This window comes from Schistocerca piceifrons, chromosome 3, assembly GCF_021461385.2.
Source record: "Schistocerca piceifrons isolate TAMUIC-IGC-003096 chromosome 3, iqSchPice1.1, whole genome shotgun sequence".
Lineage (NCBI taxonomy): Eukaryota > Metazoa > Arthropoda > Insecta > Orthoptera > Acrididae > Schistocerca > Schistocerca piceifrons.
The window spans coordinates 941,201,692-941,219,874 of NC_060140.1; the positions used below are offsets into that span (position 1 = coordinate 941,201,692).

The 18,183-nt window shown below is 36.7% G+C and overlaps 1 protein-coding gene across 3 annotated transcripts in view; it reads right to left on the minus strand.

Annotated features, from left to right (window-relative positions):
- Window positions 1-4,768: 4,768 nt before the first annotated feature.
- Window positions 4,769-18,183, minus strand: part of LOC124787760 (activating transcription factor 7-interacting protein 1-like) — a 186,466-nt gene continuing 173,051 nt past the window's right edge. For all 3 annotated transcript variants that reach the window (XM_047254633.1, XM_047254634.1, XM_047254635.1), the window contains exons 13-16: window positions 15,919-16,073; window positions 13,558-13,666; window positions 7,832-7,998; window positions 4,769-6,340 (exon numbers count right to left, since the gene is read on the minus strand). In XM_047254633.1, the coding sequence (XP_047110589.1) occupies window positions 6,236-6,340; window positions 7,832-7,998; window positions 13,558-13,666; window positions 15,919-16,073 (536 nt within the window). In that variant the 3' untranslated portion in view covers window positions 4,769-6,235. The remainder of the gene's footprint in view (window positions 6,341-7,831; window positions 7,999-13,557; window positions 13,667-15,918; window positions 16,074-18,183) is intronic.

Below are 18,183 nucleotides of genomic sequence, written 5' to 3' on the forward strand. Positions count from 1 at the left end.
GATCATAAATACCACTTATGAAGCTGAAGGCAAGGGGTTTGAGATGTTGGGAAGCTAGGAAGGTTTTCTCTAGATGGCCAATAAATGGCTTGATATAGATCACGGTGTCCTGTAGACATTCACTGCCATACCATAAATTAGTTTGTGCAGGTTCCCCTCAAAGTAATATCTGTACGTGAGGATGTAATTATATCTAAAAACAAAGATGATGTGACTTACCAAACGAAAGTTCTGGCAGGTCGATAGACACACAAACATACACACAAAATTCAAGCTTTCGCAACCAACGGTTGCTTCGTCAGGAAAGAGGGAAGGAGAGGGAAAGACGAAAGGATGTGGGTTTTAAGGGAGAGGGTAAAGAGTCATTCCAATCCCGGGAGCGGAAAGACTTACCTTAGGGAGGAAAAAGGACAGGTATACACTCGCGCGCGCGCACACACACACACACACACACACACACACACACACACACACACACACACACACCCATCTGCGTGTGTGTATGTGCGGATGGATATGTGTGTGTGTGTGTGTGTGTGTGTGCGCACTCGAGTGTATACCTGTCCTTTTTTCCCCCTAAGGTAAGTCTTTCCGCTCCCGGGATTGGAATGACTCCTTACCCTCTCCCTTAAAACCCACATCCTTTCGTCTTTCCCTCGCCTTCCCTCTTTCCTGACGAAGCAACCGTTGCGAAAGCTTGAATTTTGTGTGTGTGTTTGTGTTCTGGCAGGTCGATAGACACACAAACATACACACAAAATTCAAGCTTTCGCAACCAACGGTTGCTTCGTCAGGAAAGAGGGAAGGAGAGGGAAAGACGAAAGGATGTGGGTTTTAAGGGAGAGGGTAAAGAGTCATTCCAATCCCGGGAGCGGAAAGACTTACCTTAGGGAGGAAAAAGGACAGGTATACACTCGCGCGCGCGCGCGCTAGCGCGCACACACACACACACACACACACACACACACACACACACACACACACCCATCTGCGTGTGTGTATGTGCGGATGGATATGTGTGTGTGTGTGTGCGCACTCGAGTGTATACCTGTCCTTTTTTCCCCCTAAGGTAAGTCTTTCCGCTCCCGGGATTGGAATGACTCCTTACCCTCTCCCTTAAAACCCACATCCTTTCGTCTTTCCCTCGCCTTCCCTCTTTCCTGACGAAGCAACCGTTGCGAAAGCTTGAATTTTGTGTGTGTGTTTGTGTGTCTATCGACCTGCCAGCACTTTCGTTTGGTAAGTCACATCATCTTTGTTTTTAGATATATTTTTCCCACGTGGAATGTTTCCCTCTATTATACTCATATCATTAATGAGGACGTAATTACATGGATAAGAAAAGATGCGGTAGATTTTAAGTCTGAAGTATGTCAGGAGAAGTAGCATTTGACAGCAGCAAGCGAGTGGACATATGGGATGTCTGTGCACAGGGAAGTGGCATCAACAGTGACAAGTGGGGATCCAAGTGGTCAATGAGTCGGGACTGTTAATCTGCAAAAGAAATAGTTTGTATCTCCGATATGGGAGGCTAGAGATTAGATTTTGTCTGCAGGATTTTCTTTTTCTCGTCATTTGGTTTTCTGACAATTTCTGTTCACTTCCTCACAAACATTCCAGAATAATTTTTTTTTTTTTTCTGACAGTGGTAGCTCATCAGGGAATCCTTTATTTTTAATCTGTTAGTACTGGTCCCAAGGAATTGCACTGAAAGTCTCTGTTGGCTTTCGAAATAAAGCTGTCTGCTATTTTTAAAAGAAAATCCACCAATCATAATATTACTATGTGAACATGAAAACTGATATATCGATTTTTATTATTAATTAGGCAAGGATGCCAATGAAACTTACATAATTCGAAAGGTATTTTGCCATAGATGTGCACAAAGAAAAAAAAAAATCAAGTGTGTACGTAACCGTTGAGAGTGGCAAAAATCAATAGATGCTTTCATAATCATAACTGTGATAATACCTCTTTATCACGTGTTAAATTTCCAATAGGTAAACATCGAAAACTGAAGCACTACCACTGTCCATCTGTCCCACGTACCAATCAGGAGCGATGGTATAAATGGCAGACAAAACTAACATCATTTCATAAAATCGCATTCCAGACACTTTCGTGGTTACATGGTGCAGTTGCAGGAAAACATAAAAACTGATACATCAATAATGTTCGTCAGTCGTAGAAATCAAAATATTGTAATAATGAAGTCTATAAATAATGTTGTGTGTTGGTGTCCTTGTTTCGCTTACTTTTCTGTGAAAATAGCTTTGTGGTCATTTGCTGCCTTTACCAGAAAATCTGAAGTAATTTCCCGACTTTTAATTTGTGTGTTTTGAATAACTATGACTTCCAACTTCCCTTATTATATGGCAACTATATTTTTTTAGTCTATGCCTTGAACGAGAATGCTAATGGGTCGGAGTGAAAGATGCACAGCTAAACAGACAAAATTTTTGAGAGGAGAAAATATAAGTAACAGGAATATGATTATTTCTAACGATAATGCAACTGTTTTATTTAACATTACATTTAGAGGTGCACTAACCATAATTCCATGTAATTTTGAAGTTACAACTGTGGTGTGAGGATCTACATTGCAGATTTTGTGATGCAAAACATTTCGCATCAGATGTTACTGTACATGACACAAAGGCATTTGTATTGTGATGTCGTAAGGGAAAAATTAATTTGCTGGTGTTAATACAAAATTTATTTTTCCAACACACTTTATCAAGGGCGCTCTTTGAATAAGCCAAGAATTGAAGATAAATTGAGAATTACTTCAGTGACACTGGTAGCTACTATCAGCATTTACTATGGTCAGTTCTGATACAAAAATTTTATGAAGAGTGTATGACAAACGAAGTTTCTTCATCATAGGTCAGGTCCAATGACTTCTACATATGGTTATTTTCACCATTGTTATATGGGATTATATTCTCATGACAGGCACTCCTGTTCACAGCAGAGTAGAGACTAAATGAACAATCAAACCACTTGTGCAGTAACAACAACAACAATGTAATGCATGAAATTGCATTTGAGTTAGAAAGTTCTGATCATTTTGTGCGTTCTTTCACTGCAATGAACGATAACTGTGAATTAGTCTAAAATAAAAACAGAAAAATTTGTGTGGTTATACAGTTAATAAAAATTTAGATCTCTGGTGTTATAAGACACAATCAGACTGATGTGGCCTCTATTTTTAATACAGTTGATGGTGAGCCACCATTCTAAAGAAATATGGTGAGGGTTTTTTTTAGGAACTCTGGTATAGTCAAAAACATCTCTGTTTTAGACTTGTCACTGGATATATTAGCACATCCATTATTTTCTAATGGAGATACTGGGTGGTATGCTGATTTGTTCCACAACCCATCAGGTATGCCCACTGCAAGAGTGCATAAAAATGAAGTTGTTATTCCGCAATTCGCATGCTGTCACCTCACAATTACAGCAGTGTTCAAGCAAGAACCAAGAACTTGCATATGAATAAATTTCAATTATTATACAAAAATTGGACTTGTGTAACTTCATAAACACAATTGGTCGAATATAGACCACAGGTGATTCTAGTGTGCATAATTTTCTTTAACTATGTTGGCAGTTTTTCAACACAGAATGTAGTGTGGGTGAAATTAAAACATGAAAAGAACATATTCTCCAGAACTTTAGATACTTCCGTTGAAAGTGTTAGTATGCTGTCATTTGACTAACTGCCCTGCAAATGGAGTTCAGTTACAACATTGCATCCGTTTTTTTCTAATGGCATCTGCAGGCAGTTGTGCAACTACAGCAGCTGCATGACGTTCATGGACTTCAGAAATCTGATTAGTACCTTTGTTACTGGCATAGGCAATTTCTTTTGACTTAAATAATTTCACCTTTATTCAGTTTCTGTTTGCCACCAATATTTTTGGCAATCTCCTTTGTGTTTGTTATACAGGCACTCAAAGCTGTTGAGTATCAAATGCATATGCAATCACAGAGAACAAGTGAATTGTTGGAACGGGCATTAACTGCTGCAACCTGCCATCTCATAAGCAGACCGAGCAAGGCTCTGCTAAAATGTTAATATGCACATCCTGCTATGGCTGAATGTAGTATATCCCAGCCATTCCCAAATGCTACAACATATGAAGAGAGACCTAAATGACGTAAAGTCTACATTCTTCAAAACATTGGTTCACTGTGGTTACACAAAAGTAGGCCAGTAGTAGAAAATAAGAATCGGGAACAGCCAGCAGCAAGAAAACTATGGAAATGTGATAAAGGCAAAGCAAGCATTGCCTTGCAAATATGCCACAGCCACTCTTTCCAGCACCTCCACTGGCGACAGTTCTAACATACATGTCAGTCACTATACAACCCAATATAAAAACTCATACTTATCTTACAGGCAGCGGGACATTAAAGGTTGCCCCGAAACAACAGCCATTAAAAATTGCCTCAATTTCAATGGTACTTTAATGTTATCCAAATAAAAAGTTGTGCCAGTTATATAACACACCACAATGATTTTAATCCTGAGTGTACAGAAATGGTCCATTTTCTAAATTGAGCGGGTCCCTGTAGTAACCATCAGAGCAGTGTAATTACTTCTTGTTTAATTTTTAGGAGGAAAAATATTTTACAGTATTTGACAGGAATAGCCTACACAGATAATCAGTCTAGTACCTAATTGAAACAGCAAAAAATTACCTTCAGTGGTGGTATCACGCAGTGCGTATCATTTTTTCCACAGGATCCAGAAATGATAACATTTTAAGAATCAATTACTTTTATTTACTTTCATATTTTATTGTTGTTACACATTTGACTGGAACAACCATTCTGCTGGCAGTGAGATCTGTAGTCGACATGATACCCAAACCATGCCGACAACGTGGCACAGTTTTTTCGAAGTATTAACACTGTAGATAGTCTTAAAACTAACCGTTAAAAATGAACACAAGGTACACTAAAAAGAATTGCAGGTAATGAAAAGTTCTCAAAATTTATGTAACAACAATTCTATTTTTTAAAAAATGCAGTTTTTCTTTGTAGGAATTATTATAAGCAAATTTACCATTTAAAGCTCATTTACACAAATAATTAAATTATATATATGTATATTTACAGACAGAAAGAAAAATATATACAACTTTCTACATCCTGCTGGTAGCCATTAACAGATTTTCTGAAGGGGGGGAAAAAAACCAACAACAATAACAACAACAGAAATTGACATAGCAAACCTTTTCTTTCAGGGTTAAGTTCACTCCAAAAGACCAAATAAATAAATAAAAAATAACTGTTTTATCAATACACTAGAAATTTTATGTCTTAAGCATTGCACGTATAATACACACATCTCAGGTATACTAAACAAATGCAATAACAATCATTGCTTCAGATTCTGCAATTCACCAATAAAATGGTGGCAAAATGTGAGTAAATTTCAAAGACTAGTGCTGAGTGCTTCAGTTAATGCAAAATATGAATGAAATTTTATGCTATTTCTTCATTCATCCATAATTTTTTCACGAAGGAATACATGTCGTTTCTGCAGCTAAAGTTCACTTTTAGCCTATTTACAATTAATTTCGAAGACTACAACTGTATGACAAATTGTGTATCATCCATCAAAACACACACACACACACACACACACACACACACACACACACACACGCGCGGACACTAAATTAATTGGACCTTACAAAAACAAGAGTAATCTTCACAAATGTACTAAGTTTTGAGGACCACTATTTATCAATGTGTTTGAGCAAATACTTTAACATCTGAGATTACTTTTTTACACTCTTGTTTACATATTGGGACACCATCTAACTGCAGTAAGTTTTGGAGTTATTGTGTACATTCTTTTTTCTCCCATGAATGATGGTAAGAAACTTACATTCCATTCCTGGAACACAAACCATTGACATTCAAGTAGTCCAAATTTGCAGCTGCCAAAAAGATTTTCCATTATAAGATTCTGTACATAAATATTTACACCTGTTTCTGTTTTTCTGCTTTCACTTTTTTGCGTGTATTTACAACAAACATTTTCATTACACAAAAAACACATGTAATAAAAAAGTTCTCAGCAATTTATTTACATTGTACAGCAGCAAAACACTGTCTGTATGGCATTCAGAGTTACCTCAACTATTCACAGATTTCTATATAAATACCATGGCACTATTTACAATAAAACAGCCAGCAAGAAACAATGCATCAGTATCTACTTCCGAGTCAGTACAATACTCCCTGGTAAGCTGAATGGTCCCACACGAGAATGTATGTCAACAGCTCTCACAGCAAAGTGATATTTGTGTCCTTCGACAAACTGCAAAGAAAAAGAAATGTCTACAATAATACAACAAATTTTTGTTACTTATAAAATTATTACATTTTCACCTATGAAATCAAGCATAGATCAAAAGCATAGACAGTACATTTCAATCTACAAACCAAACATGTGCACACCCAGCTACAACATATAGGCTTGTTGGCAACATTGACACAGAAAATGTTTTAAATCTGCTTGCAGCCTGTGCTAGTCAGATGTGCCCGATCCACATGGTGTTCACTTGGCTGTGATGTGAAGGAAGGAGGGGGAGGGGAAGTATTCTTCCCCACAATCTGACTGCAGTTTCCCAAGCGCCACTGCACTTGCATAGTATTTACGGCCCTGCAGATCCCACTCTCTTGAACATAGATGCCAAAGTTGTATGCGCTATGTGCTCCCTTTACTTGCCACTACAACTGGAGCTGTGAAGGCTACACAGCTGTTGAGTTATAATCACTGAGTGCTCACTCACAAGGCAAGTGAGGCGAGCCATGTGCATATCAAGTCACAGGGAAAAAATTCCGAAAAAATTCCATCACTCCACTTCACTATGCAGATGTAATGCTCTAAGTCTCGTGTCATTATATTTGCTGAGAGAGAGATATTTCAGCATCAGCAACGGCTGATACAGATGTACTGTTTTCCTGGGTGTATTTGTAACTTTATACAGTGTTACTTATGGCACTTTATGAAACTGCTAGTGGTATTAATAGCTTCATGAACACTACTGGCATATAGCATGCCCATTTGGCCAAAAGTATAGTATGCCAGCCTTAGTTTGCACTCATACCTCAATAATTCTACATCTCTGAAAGTCTATTTTCTGAAAGTTACCTATTGTATTACAATTTCACTTACACCTACATTAATGTGTTTACAGTATTTGAGATCCATCATGATGCTATAATGCTCTTATCATCATTTTTCTTCTATCTCACTACACACAAAAGTAATACCTGAGTAAGACTAATAACAGTCCACAAAAATAAAAACAAACTATAGGAGCATCAAAGTAAAACTAAACTTTTGTCATGTTTTCTTGACATTCCTAAAGTGTTAACTTTCAAATGTGGAAAATGGACGATATTCCAGCTCATTACTGATTACTGTTTATCACATCAGCTGTCAGCATATTTTCATTTTTTACCTGATCTACAATATCTTTAATCTCAAAGTCTAACTACAGCCAATATTTTCAATCAAGTGTACCACAAAGCACAATATGTCCTTTTTTCTGCACTTCCTATCATTACCTATTACACTGATGTAGGCTGGTTCAAAAAATAAATTCTTTTCAGTCTACAAAGCCTCTTCCTATAATCTGCCCTGTCATTTCAAATTTTAGGCTGCATAGTCTTATTTAACACACAAGAAGACTGGATAAAGACAAATACATATGAGTCATGGTGTTTACAAATTATATGCAAACCTAACTCCATAAAACTGTATCTACACGTCACATGAAATTAATGTCAGGCAGATACATACCTGTGTCAACGTGCAAGCCATTGGCAATGGTAAAGCCTTGACATCTCCAACTTTTTTCCAATGTGCTGTACTTGGAGGCGATGAACTCTCCTGATACGCATACAGCTGGTAGCTGGCAATGGCTGCATATTCATTTGTCACAGGCATATTCCACGACAGAACAATACCTGCAAGACATTTAATATTAAAAACACGCAGTTGTGATTCGAAAGGAAGGTGAGAAGAAAGAATAAGTTTGATTATGTATCATTAGAAAGAAAACTATCTTTTGGATACAGTTTGTAAGAGATCTGCATTAACCATTATTCAGGTAAACAGCTGTCTGAAAATTTCTCCCATTATTACATGTGCTTATGTACTCCAATTAATTTAAAAAGCAGATATTATTAAGGATCTAGTTCTACTTGTTCCAAAACTGTTATTCTTCCTTAAATAATATCAATATATTCATGCTAGCCAAATTTATCCTCATACTTTGATCTCAGTGAAAATCCCTTCGAAAAACTTCTACAATAGTATGGAGGCATAAACCAGAAATACAGGTAAGTACTGAAGTCTACGTCAGAGTCATCTTTATTGTTCTTCTGTCACTACTTTGTATTTTTATAAGAGTTTTAAAATAAGAAGTACCAATTCTCAAACATTATTTAATTGCATTCAAATAACATAACAGTAACTATCATGTCTTCAGTACATATTACTCCCTCGTGAAAATCTATTATTTTTCCTTTTATGCAGTAGATTTGAAGCTACAAAATCATTATATAAGAAACTTCTGTGTCAGAATCCTAACTATATGTCAATCAATACTATTCTAGGACCATTCCATTCTAATGTAGCCTACTTAGTAATCCAGTCAAAAACAACCAACCATAGCACTTTTTTCCTTTATATTAATTTTGATGGGGGCTTAACTGAAAGATCTTGCTCTGTAGATATTGTAAATACGTTTCTGGTACCTGATACAGCATTTTTTCCAGGAACTGTCTTAAAAACAAAAAGAAGGTTTCCCAAGTTGGTGCTAATCAGTTCAAAAGCAGTAAGCTTATAACAGTTCTCCCACTTCTCAATGACCATGAAAATTGACCTGCTGAACTTTATAGAGTTAACATAAAAACTTACACAGAAGGGGAGCTGTTAAACAACAAGAAAACGGACATAAACCTAGGAAGCTATAACTGAATTACCAGAAAAATTTACATATGCACAGAACAAGCTGCAGTGCACTAGTGCAAATCTCTCAATCTTGACAGGTGCTCTCCAAGTACTACAACTACTGGTGGTACGAAGGAACATAAGTAACAAGCAGAGGTTCCAGTGGTGCAATTGACCTTTTTGCAACCACCTATGTGGCGTTGCAGATTGAGAATCTGGGTATCACATCCTGAAGCCCTTCTTTACGAGTAAAAGCCAAAAAACAGTTTGGCCTACTCTACTAGAGCTTTAAATTAATACAACATTTTCAAATGACACCACAGCATAATGGATAGCGTTACAGATTGAGAAACTGAAGGAGACCCGTTCGAATCCTGTCACATGGTTACAAATTATTTTGTTTAGTTATTTGCTTCAAATGTAATGGTTTTCTAAATTTTTTCAAAGTGATTTTTAACCATTGTATTAAGTTTCTTATTTGTTCTCATTTCTCCATTGAGCTCAAAATCATTGATGGATTTGCAGTTACCAATAAGAAATTTGTGATTTTGTTGCGTTTAAAATGCCTGACAATGTAAATTCATCAACCAGCAAATGTTATGACGAACGAATGGAGAAATTTGATGAAAAACAAGGACAACTTTCACGAATTCCTTATGCAATGCATTGTCTATGTAAAAGAGGTGGTTTCTCCTTTCTGAAAAACCCAATTTTAAAAATGTAAACACAGTAGCGATGAGTGAACAAATCACAGAGAAAACGATTCAACTCATGATGCAGAGTGTTATTGTTCAGGAACAGTGAGACTGATTAAGAGGGTTTGCATGATCAGGTAAGACTTTCCATACTACCATCTGTAAATTTTTGGATTTCCTCATCCGCTATTAATATAACTGCAAATCCACCAATGATTCTGAGCCCATTGGAGGAATGAGAACCAATAAGGAAGTTAATACAATGGCTAAAATGACTTGGCAAAAGTTTATAAAATTCGAAACATTTCAATTCAAGCAAATAACAGAAGAAAAATAAAATTAAAAAAATAATAAATAAAAATTGTAAGCAAGTGACAGGATTCTAACCCGCCACCTTCAGTTTCCCAATCTGCTACGATATCCATTACACTATGGCAGCATTGGAAAATCTGGTATTGAATTAATACTCTAGTGGAACAAGCTGAATTGTTTTTCGGCTTTTACTCATAAATGAGGGCCCACCACGGTGAATGGCTTCACAGTGTGATACTTGGATTCTTACCCTACACCATCATACAGGTGGTTGCAAAAAGTCAGTTGCAACACTGGGTCCTCTCCTTTTAAGTCTTTAGCATTATTTTCAACATAGAATGCTTTCCTAAATCAAATGGGTACATTCATGATGGCCACACAAATAAGACACATCAACACTACCAGGTGGCCCACTGCTTCACAAGATCAACTGCAATAGATGCCCGATGAAGCAGGCAACAGGGGAGTTGAGTGTACTGAGCAACATTTTTATGTAGCACAGCCACACAGAATCAGCTGGTGGTGTTATGGCTCTGGAACTGGCACAGTGTCATGCTGACAAAAATGTCATATAAGCCTTGTGGGCAAATGAAGGCTCAAGAGTTAGTGAGACTGAGGTCTTATTACCTTGCCCATACTATTCACCATCTACTCTCTGCTGCTTTTGTCTTGTTTGTTTAATTTATCTTATGTTCATCTCCTCTTTTCCTTATCTCAGTTGCTCCTTCCATTACCAGCCCACACTCTATTTGCCTGCATTTATTTTCTCCTCAAATTTCCCAACTTGTAGTCCTTTTGCCAGGCTGATATTATGTAGTTGAATGGATTAAAAAATCTACTCACCAAGCAGCGGCAGGAGAACACACATATACAAAAAGGTTTTACTTATGCAAGCTTTTGGGGCCAGTGGCTCCTCCTTCCAGCTGAGGCAGAGGGTTGAAAGGGATGGAAGAGGCAAAGAACTGGAGAGGTTTAGAAAAAGGGATAGAGCTCGGGAAAGTCACCCAGAACTGCAAGTTAGGGAAGACTTACCGGACAGTGTTGGAAGGAAAGACACTGTTGGAAACTACAATGAACGAGATTTGAAAACATGAGAGCTTAAAGGTGTAAGACAGGGTAATATGCAAGACAGAGATTACTGCTAAAATATCGTTCACAAGTCAAGAGTGAAATGCTTAGTGCATTCTATGTAACAAAGGTGGAAGCGGGCAACAAAAAATAGACAGGTCAGAAAATGAAAGACGTAGAACACTAAAACGGAGTGAAGGAAGGAGAAGTTACAGTGAAGAAATGGTGAGATGGAAGAAATTTGTGTAAAGTAAAGCCAGGTGGGTGGCGAGAACTGAGGACATGTAGTAGCACTAGTTCTCACCTGTGAAGTTTTGAGACACTTGTGCCTGGGAGAAGAATCCAGATGGCATGTGTGGTAAAACAGGCACTGAGGTCATGACTTTATGTTGTAGAGCAAGTAAGTTATCAGTTAGGACAAATGGGTATAGGCAGAAGGTGTGTACCGGCAACACACAATATCGTGTTGCAGAGCAAGCTATACCCCATGACATTCGTTACTTCAGTGGCTGTTTCACCACAGGCTGTAACTGGATGCTTCCCCCACATGCCAGTTTCTGAGAACTCCACATGTCCTTGGTTCTCGCCACCCACCTGGCCTTAATTTATGTTAATTTCTTCACAGTAACTACTCCTTTCTTCACTCTGTTTTAGTTTTCTACATCTTTCATTTTCTGACCTGTCTATTTTCCGCCAGTCCCCTACCTACCACTTCTGTTACAGAAAATGCACTTAGCTTTTCACTCTCTTATTAACTCGTGCATGATGTTTTAGCAGTACTCTCTGTTTTGTATATTATCCTTTCTTCCACCTTGAAGCTCGCTCATTTTGAAATCTCATCCGGTGCAGTCCCCAACAGTCAGTCTTTCCTTCCCAGCCCGTCCAGTACGCCTCCCCTGACCCGGGGTTCGGGGGACTTTTCCAAACTACTCCTTTTCCTAAACGTCTTCAGTTGATTTCCCTTCACTCCTCTTCCTGCCCCTTCAACTGTTCTGACGGAAGAAGGAGCCACTGGCTCTGTAAGATTGCACAAGGAAAACCTTTTTTTTTATACGTGTATTCTCCTGCCGCCACTTGGTGAATAGATTTTTTATTTATCCAATTACATTATATTGTCAAAAATTGATTATTTTCTTTTCCATGTTGAGTATCTTTACATAGTTTTATAAATTTCCCAGTTTAAATCCCCCATCTACCCTTTTACCTCACTATCTCCAAAATTAACAGTAAATCAATGAAGTCTAATACAGCTATTCCACTTTTACGTTTCTGGAACTAAGGTTTTCCCAGTATTTATGACAATTATTACTGCTCCCTTCAAATTTCCTATCTTCACATTGGTAATTCTCACCCTATTTTGCATGAACATATTTATAATTATCCTGTGATTTATGCTTTACGAAAAACTGTTCGCAGAGAAAAACTGACAATTGATGTGAAATGACACTGGTATGGCACTGGATATCAAGTACTGTTTACAAATGTTACATGGTTAATGTTTCCTGACACCAGAGCCTTTTACTCAGCAGATCTGAACAGGTAAAAATTGGAACAATTCATGTTTATCTCCTGCTGTTGCCAAGCCCTATTCAGTACAGAGGCTGATGGGAGTAACTGGGTTTGTTCGAAAGAAAGTATCATGATCAAAACCATTTTCAAACTGTCTCTACTGTGTAAGTGCACATGCGGAGCTTTGTGACTTATCATCGTGACACCTTTGTTGAATCATATTAGCATGTTTCGCTGTTTGGCTACTTGGAGTGCTGACACCTTTGCTCACTTTGCATTGTGCACGTTTTTGGTTTAAATATAACACTACTTCCATATTTTTTCTTGCTTAGCAAGACAGGACTACACAGAAAGAGATGCAGGACAACACATGTGCAAACATCATACAAAATACTTACATAAATGCACTTGACAAGGAGAATAAATTTTTGAAATGCCTCTCGGTAAGCATGAAAAAATATGTAACTGGTGCAATGTTTCACTATTTAAATAACGAATGACAGCTGCAGGATTTATGAAATTAAGTCAAATGTTTCTATTTTCCACACAGTTACCAGCAGTTTTTATTAGATAATAAACAAGCCCTTATGAGTATTTTGATGCCTATTATGTAAATATATCGTACACAAAATGTGAACATTGAAGAGAGGTACTACATGAAACGTTTACTGCTTCAAACATTATTTCCTACATTTCAGATTCTCCCACATTTCACATTTTCCCTCATTTTACACAATTTTTTTAAAAATGTACCCTGAAAAGTGAAAAAGTAGCATTTCACTGTATTTATTAACTGTGTACAATTTAATTCCAGTTATTAGCATAGTCATGCCATAAAAGTTATCATTACACATAACTATTGCAAATTTCAGAAAAATAATGGTTTTATACTTACGTGAATGAATATTATTTCCCTTTAGAATACACACAAATCATTAAAATGAAAAACAAAATTTAACAATAATATCTTAAAAAGTAAGTACCTACCTTGGTGCCTGCTCTGTTTTGATATTTTTAATTCGGGTCTTGGTGGCATCTTCTTTAAGTCTGGATTATTTAGATTCAAGTTTGGTGCCACGGGAAGAGGTGCAGGGTGCTGAAACAAAGAAGATTATATTGTAATTTATTTCGTAGCAGTTGAAAGTGCTAACAGGTGAAATACAGAGGCTGAAAAGATGGATGGTAATTTATATTCCAGTCTCTCTCTCTCTCAAGCACAAACTTGTTATCCTGGAGCCCTGAGCAAAACAAACTACGTAGAGTGTCAGTAAACTGAACAGTCAGTTCCTACTGAACCCAAGACAAGTATTCCGTTAGTATCTATCATTCATTTGGTAGACACCTCTTGTTCTGTGCAAGCTGCCTCCCAACTATCTCCACATGGAAGAAACATACATCTAAGCACCTAAGATTTAATACCAGTACTTGATTTATTTAAGTTTCTGTCATACGTACCAAGGTTTCCCAACTGATTTCTGAGAGTGGCAAATGGTTTCCATACTTGATTTTCTTATTTATTTTATAATAATGTACACTCTCAGTTTTAATTATTCAAACATTATCTCTAATCAAAACTGAGATTACATTTAATGCTATTCAATGTAAATACAATTTTTATCTGAAATGTACTTGCATCACAATGTTGAAAATTTCTTCAAGAGTTAGTACTCAATCTCTATTTGAGGTCTGCATCAAATGCCATATGAAGTAGATATGTAAACAATGTTTCAATATCTTTAATGTAATGCTACCAACATATGACAATGTCTGCAACATGGGGACATAATGCACCACCCATTCAGAAATTTTGACATTTTCTTTTATTACAAACAAATGCAATAATGCACAAGTAGTATCAGGAATGTAAGAACCTTTGATTCAAATATGTTTGGCATTACATGCGTTGTTAAAGTTCTTACTTTAAATACTGTGCACATGCTGGAAAAACAGAAAATATCAGCTTTCATTTTTCCAGTCATCGTCACTTTCTTCTCCCTTTTATCCAACATCAGGCCATGTTTGGACATTTATGGTACTTTTCCACTTTCCTTTGCCTATCCATAATAATTCTTCGGTAACTGCTTTTGTTCCAGTTCAGATTCCGTCCTCTTAAACTGGTCTTGAATTAGTGAATCCACCTAGCTCTGGGTCTCCTCCTTGCCCTCAGACATAATGGTGTTCTTGGTATTCTCCCATTTTCCATTTTCTTTACATGTCCAAACCTATTAACCAACTCTTCTAAATTTTATCATTCAACTTTTACACTCCAATTTCCTTCCTAACATCTTCATTTCCCACTCTGTCTCTCATTTCCTCTGGCACACTTCTTAGGAATTTCATTCACTGGCTTTGATTGTACTCTTCCGTCTTCGACTCATTGTCCAGGTCTCCAATGCATACATCAATTTGAGTGTAAAGTACGTTTTGTACAGCACTTTCTTGCACTTCATTGGTTTCTCCCTTCCCCAGACATATTGCTGAAATGCACTGCTGTGTTGTACCCTTTTGCCAATTTCTTTCTCCATCCTTACATTCTGCATTACCTCAGATCCTAAATATTTAATGTTGCCCACAATTTCACTTTCCGAAGAAAGAATAGAAAAATTATCAACAAAAGTTTATTAATTTATTGTAGCCAAGTATCTAACTTCACTCTGTTCTTCTCCAATGGTAATGCACAGTTTCCAACTGACCGTTAACAGTAAGACGACACTTCCTTGAACACTCATTACTTTCAAGTATGTATTTCATAACCACATCTCAAATGTGCATCCAATTCATATATCCAAATTATTGTTAACAAAATATTTGTTATTTACTGTACCTGCTGCATTCAGACAGAAATATTGTGCTTTAAACACAGTGTCGAGACATTTGGCTTAAATAACTACATTATTATTTTAACCTGACAAAAATCTGTGAGCAACCGATGAAAATGTGAGTATTGTATGACAATGAACAGACAGTTTTCTCAGATGTGGAATACAAGCAGTCCATAAGGCTGCTTTATATTTTAACATTCCACTATTTTCCATCAGAAGCTCACAAACTATAACAGGGACTCCACAAACACAGTCAGCTGTAATTAAGTCAGTAATGAGCACTTCTGCTTTCAACATTGATAATGCAGAACAGCATTTTTTTTGTCAATGTCTCCACTTTTGACTACAGAATGATTCCTTGAAAGGTTACAAAACAGGTTTTTGCAAAACAGATCTGTATGTTAAAAATGGCTATATTAACAACGAACAATCTAAAGAATATAAAAAAAATTAAATGGCAAAATTTTATACTACTGTTTGTGGAGCAGATGTGTTCTACAATGTTATAAAGAGTTCCTGGACACACCTGAGCATGTTGAGGCAAAGACCGCGACTGAGGAGAAGCTGTTAAACCCTGTGCAGGACGAATTTGTGGCCTGCTCGGTGAACCTTGGGCTACTGATGGTTGCAAACCCGCAGGACGTGTCGATGTTGGAACCTGCTGGCCCACTGTTCCAGACCCTAGGGAAGAAAATTTAACAACACCTACAGACATACCCACAAATTACTCTAACTTTCTGTTTATCACACTTAAATCTAACGATATGGCTACATAATTCAGTGTGCACATACCTGCACTAAAGCAATAACACATTCAAAAATGTGCACTAAAGCAATTACACATTCAAAAATGAGGACATAAAAGCTTTACATGATTACTGAAAACAGATTAGCACAATTTTTCAATCCCTTCAAGACTGTCTGCCTTATTTCAGAATTTTTTTTTAGTTTATCTTGTCGGTTTTACACATTGTGCTGTAAGCTGTACAAGTAGTGAATACATATCCAGTCCAAGCTCTGTCTCATCAACAATCTTCATAAGGAGTGTATATGCCCATGAAAAATGACAATGACGCAAGTAGAGGAAAGTTCCCAAAACTGAATCCCCATTTCACTTTCAATTTTTAAAAATAGAAAATAGTAAGTATGTTTTAAAAGGCTTGGTGATGTTCTGCATCATTTACATTTTACTTTCAGAAAATACACTGAAAAACAGTTGTCGAAATTGGACCCCTCAAAAAGAAATGAAAATGAAAGGTAGCAAATCGAATAAAGCATCATACAGTTTCAAAGCATCATACAGTTTCAAAGCATCATACAGTTTCAAAGCATCATACAGTTTCAAAGCATCATACAGTTTCAAAGCATCATACAGTTTCAAAGCATCATACAGTTTCAAAGCATCATACAGTTTCAAAGCATCATACAGTTTCAAAGCATCATACAGTTTCAAAGCATCATACAGTTTCAAAGCATCATACAGTTTCAAAGCATCATACAGTTTCAAAGCATCATACAGTTTCAAAGCATCATACAGTTTCAAAGCATCATACAGTTTCAAAGCATCAATATAACTACGGATATTAGTTTTTTAGAAATATGTAAATGCATTAAAAATACAGAATAACAGTAATAAATATGTTTAGTGACAGTAATCAAAGACATTCTTTAACTTTTACAGCTTCCAATTGGGCTGTTTAAGGTGTGTATGCGATTACAGTAGAACTTTACCTTTACTACGCATCAAAAGACGTAATCTTTTACTGATGTAAAATAGGCTATGACATCAAACAGTTTTGTTTTAGAACATGTAGAACCCTGAGATGCTCAAGTGTACCTGATGACTGACGAATACTCAGACCTGCCCAATATGTTTAAGACTGACATGGGTCAAGCTCTACAGTCATTTGTGGTTCATCCCTATCACATTCTACTGTTATCTAGAAATCTCTGGTTATCTAGAAGTATCTGATTTCATACTATTTGTTTCTTTAACATTCATAGATGAAGGAATATCATTTTTTGTTTGCCTGTTCAATGTATTCAGCACCTGCAAACAGCTTCTCATTCAATGTGCTTGCACTTGTTACTTTAAACCCACAAGAGATTCACTTTGAAGTGAGGGGACAGTACTTCTAAACACACAATAATGAAAGAGATATAAAGATTGGACACTGATGACCAATTCCAAAGAAATGTAAATACAGAAGACTGATAACCAATTCTGCAATCCTGTACATACACATCCCTTACAGGCGCATATATGCTTAACAGATGACAAACCATTTAAGGATGAAAACCACTCAAACTGCATTTTGTCTCAAACTGCATTTTGTCCCACTAATATACTGTATTTGTTCGACTATAAGGCAGCCCTTAACATAAGACAACCCCTTTGCTTAAGAAGTTCCTTGAGACATTTTTATTGTTAGCATACTCTGACTAATCAAAAATACAAGCTGTTTTGAAGTATCTGAAAAAAAAATTAACATACTTTTTGTAAACTTATGCAGTTTACTGACTTTTTATATTTTGATAATGCAAGCAGAAATAAAATAAAAAGAAATTGTTTACATTATTTTTTATTTTCATTTCCTTTTTCTAACTAGCTTTGTCTGTGTCGTCATAATCATCATCATCTGTAAGCCTACTAGCATTTCTTTAATCCTGACAGTCCCACATGTCACTTTCTGAACCATCCACAGCACTGGCTATAAAGCACTTTCTGAAACCTTTCATTACAGATTCACTTGAGATTCTGCACCATGCAGTAAGAATCTATTGGCCAAGT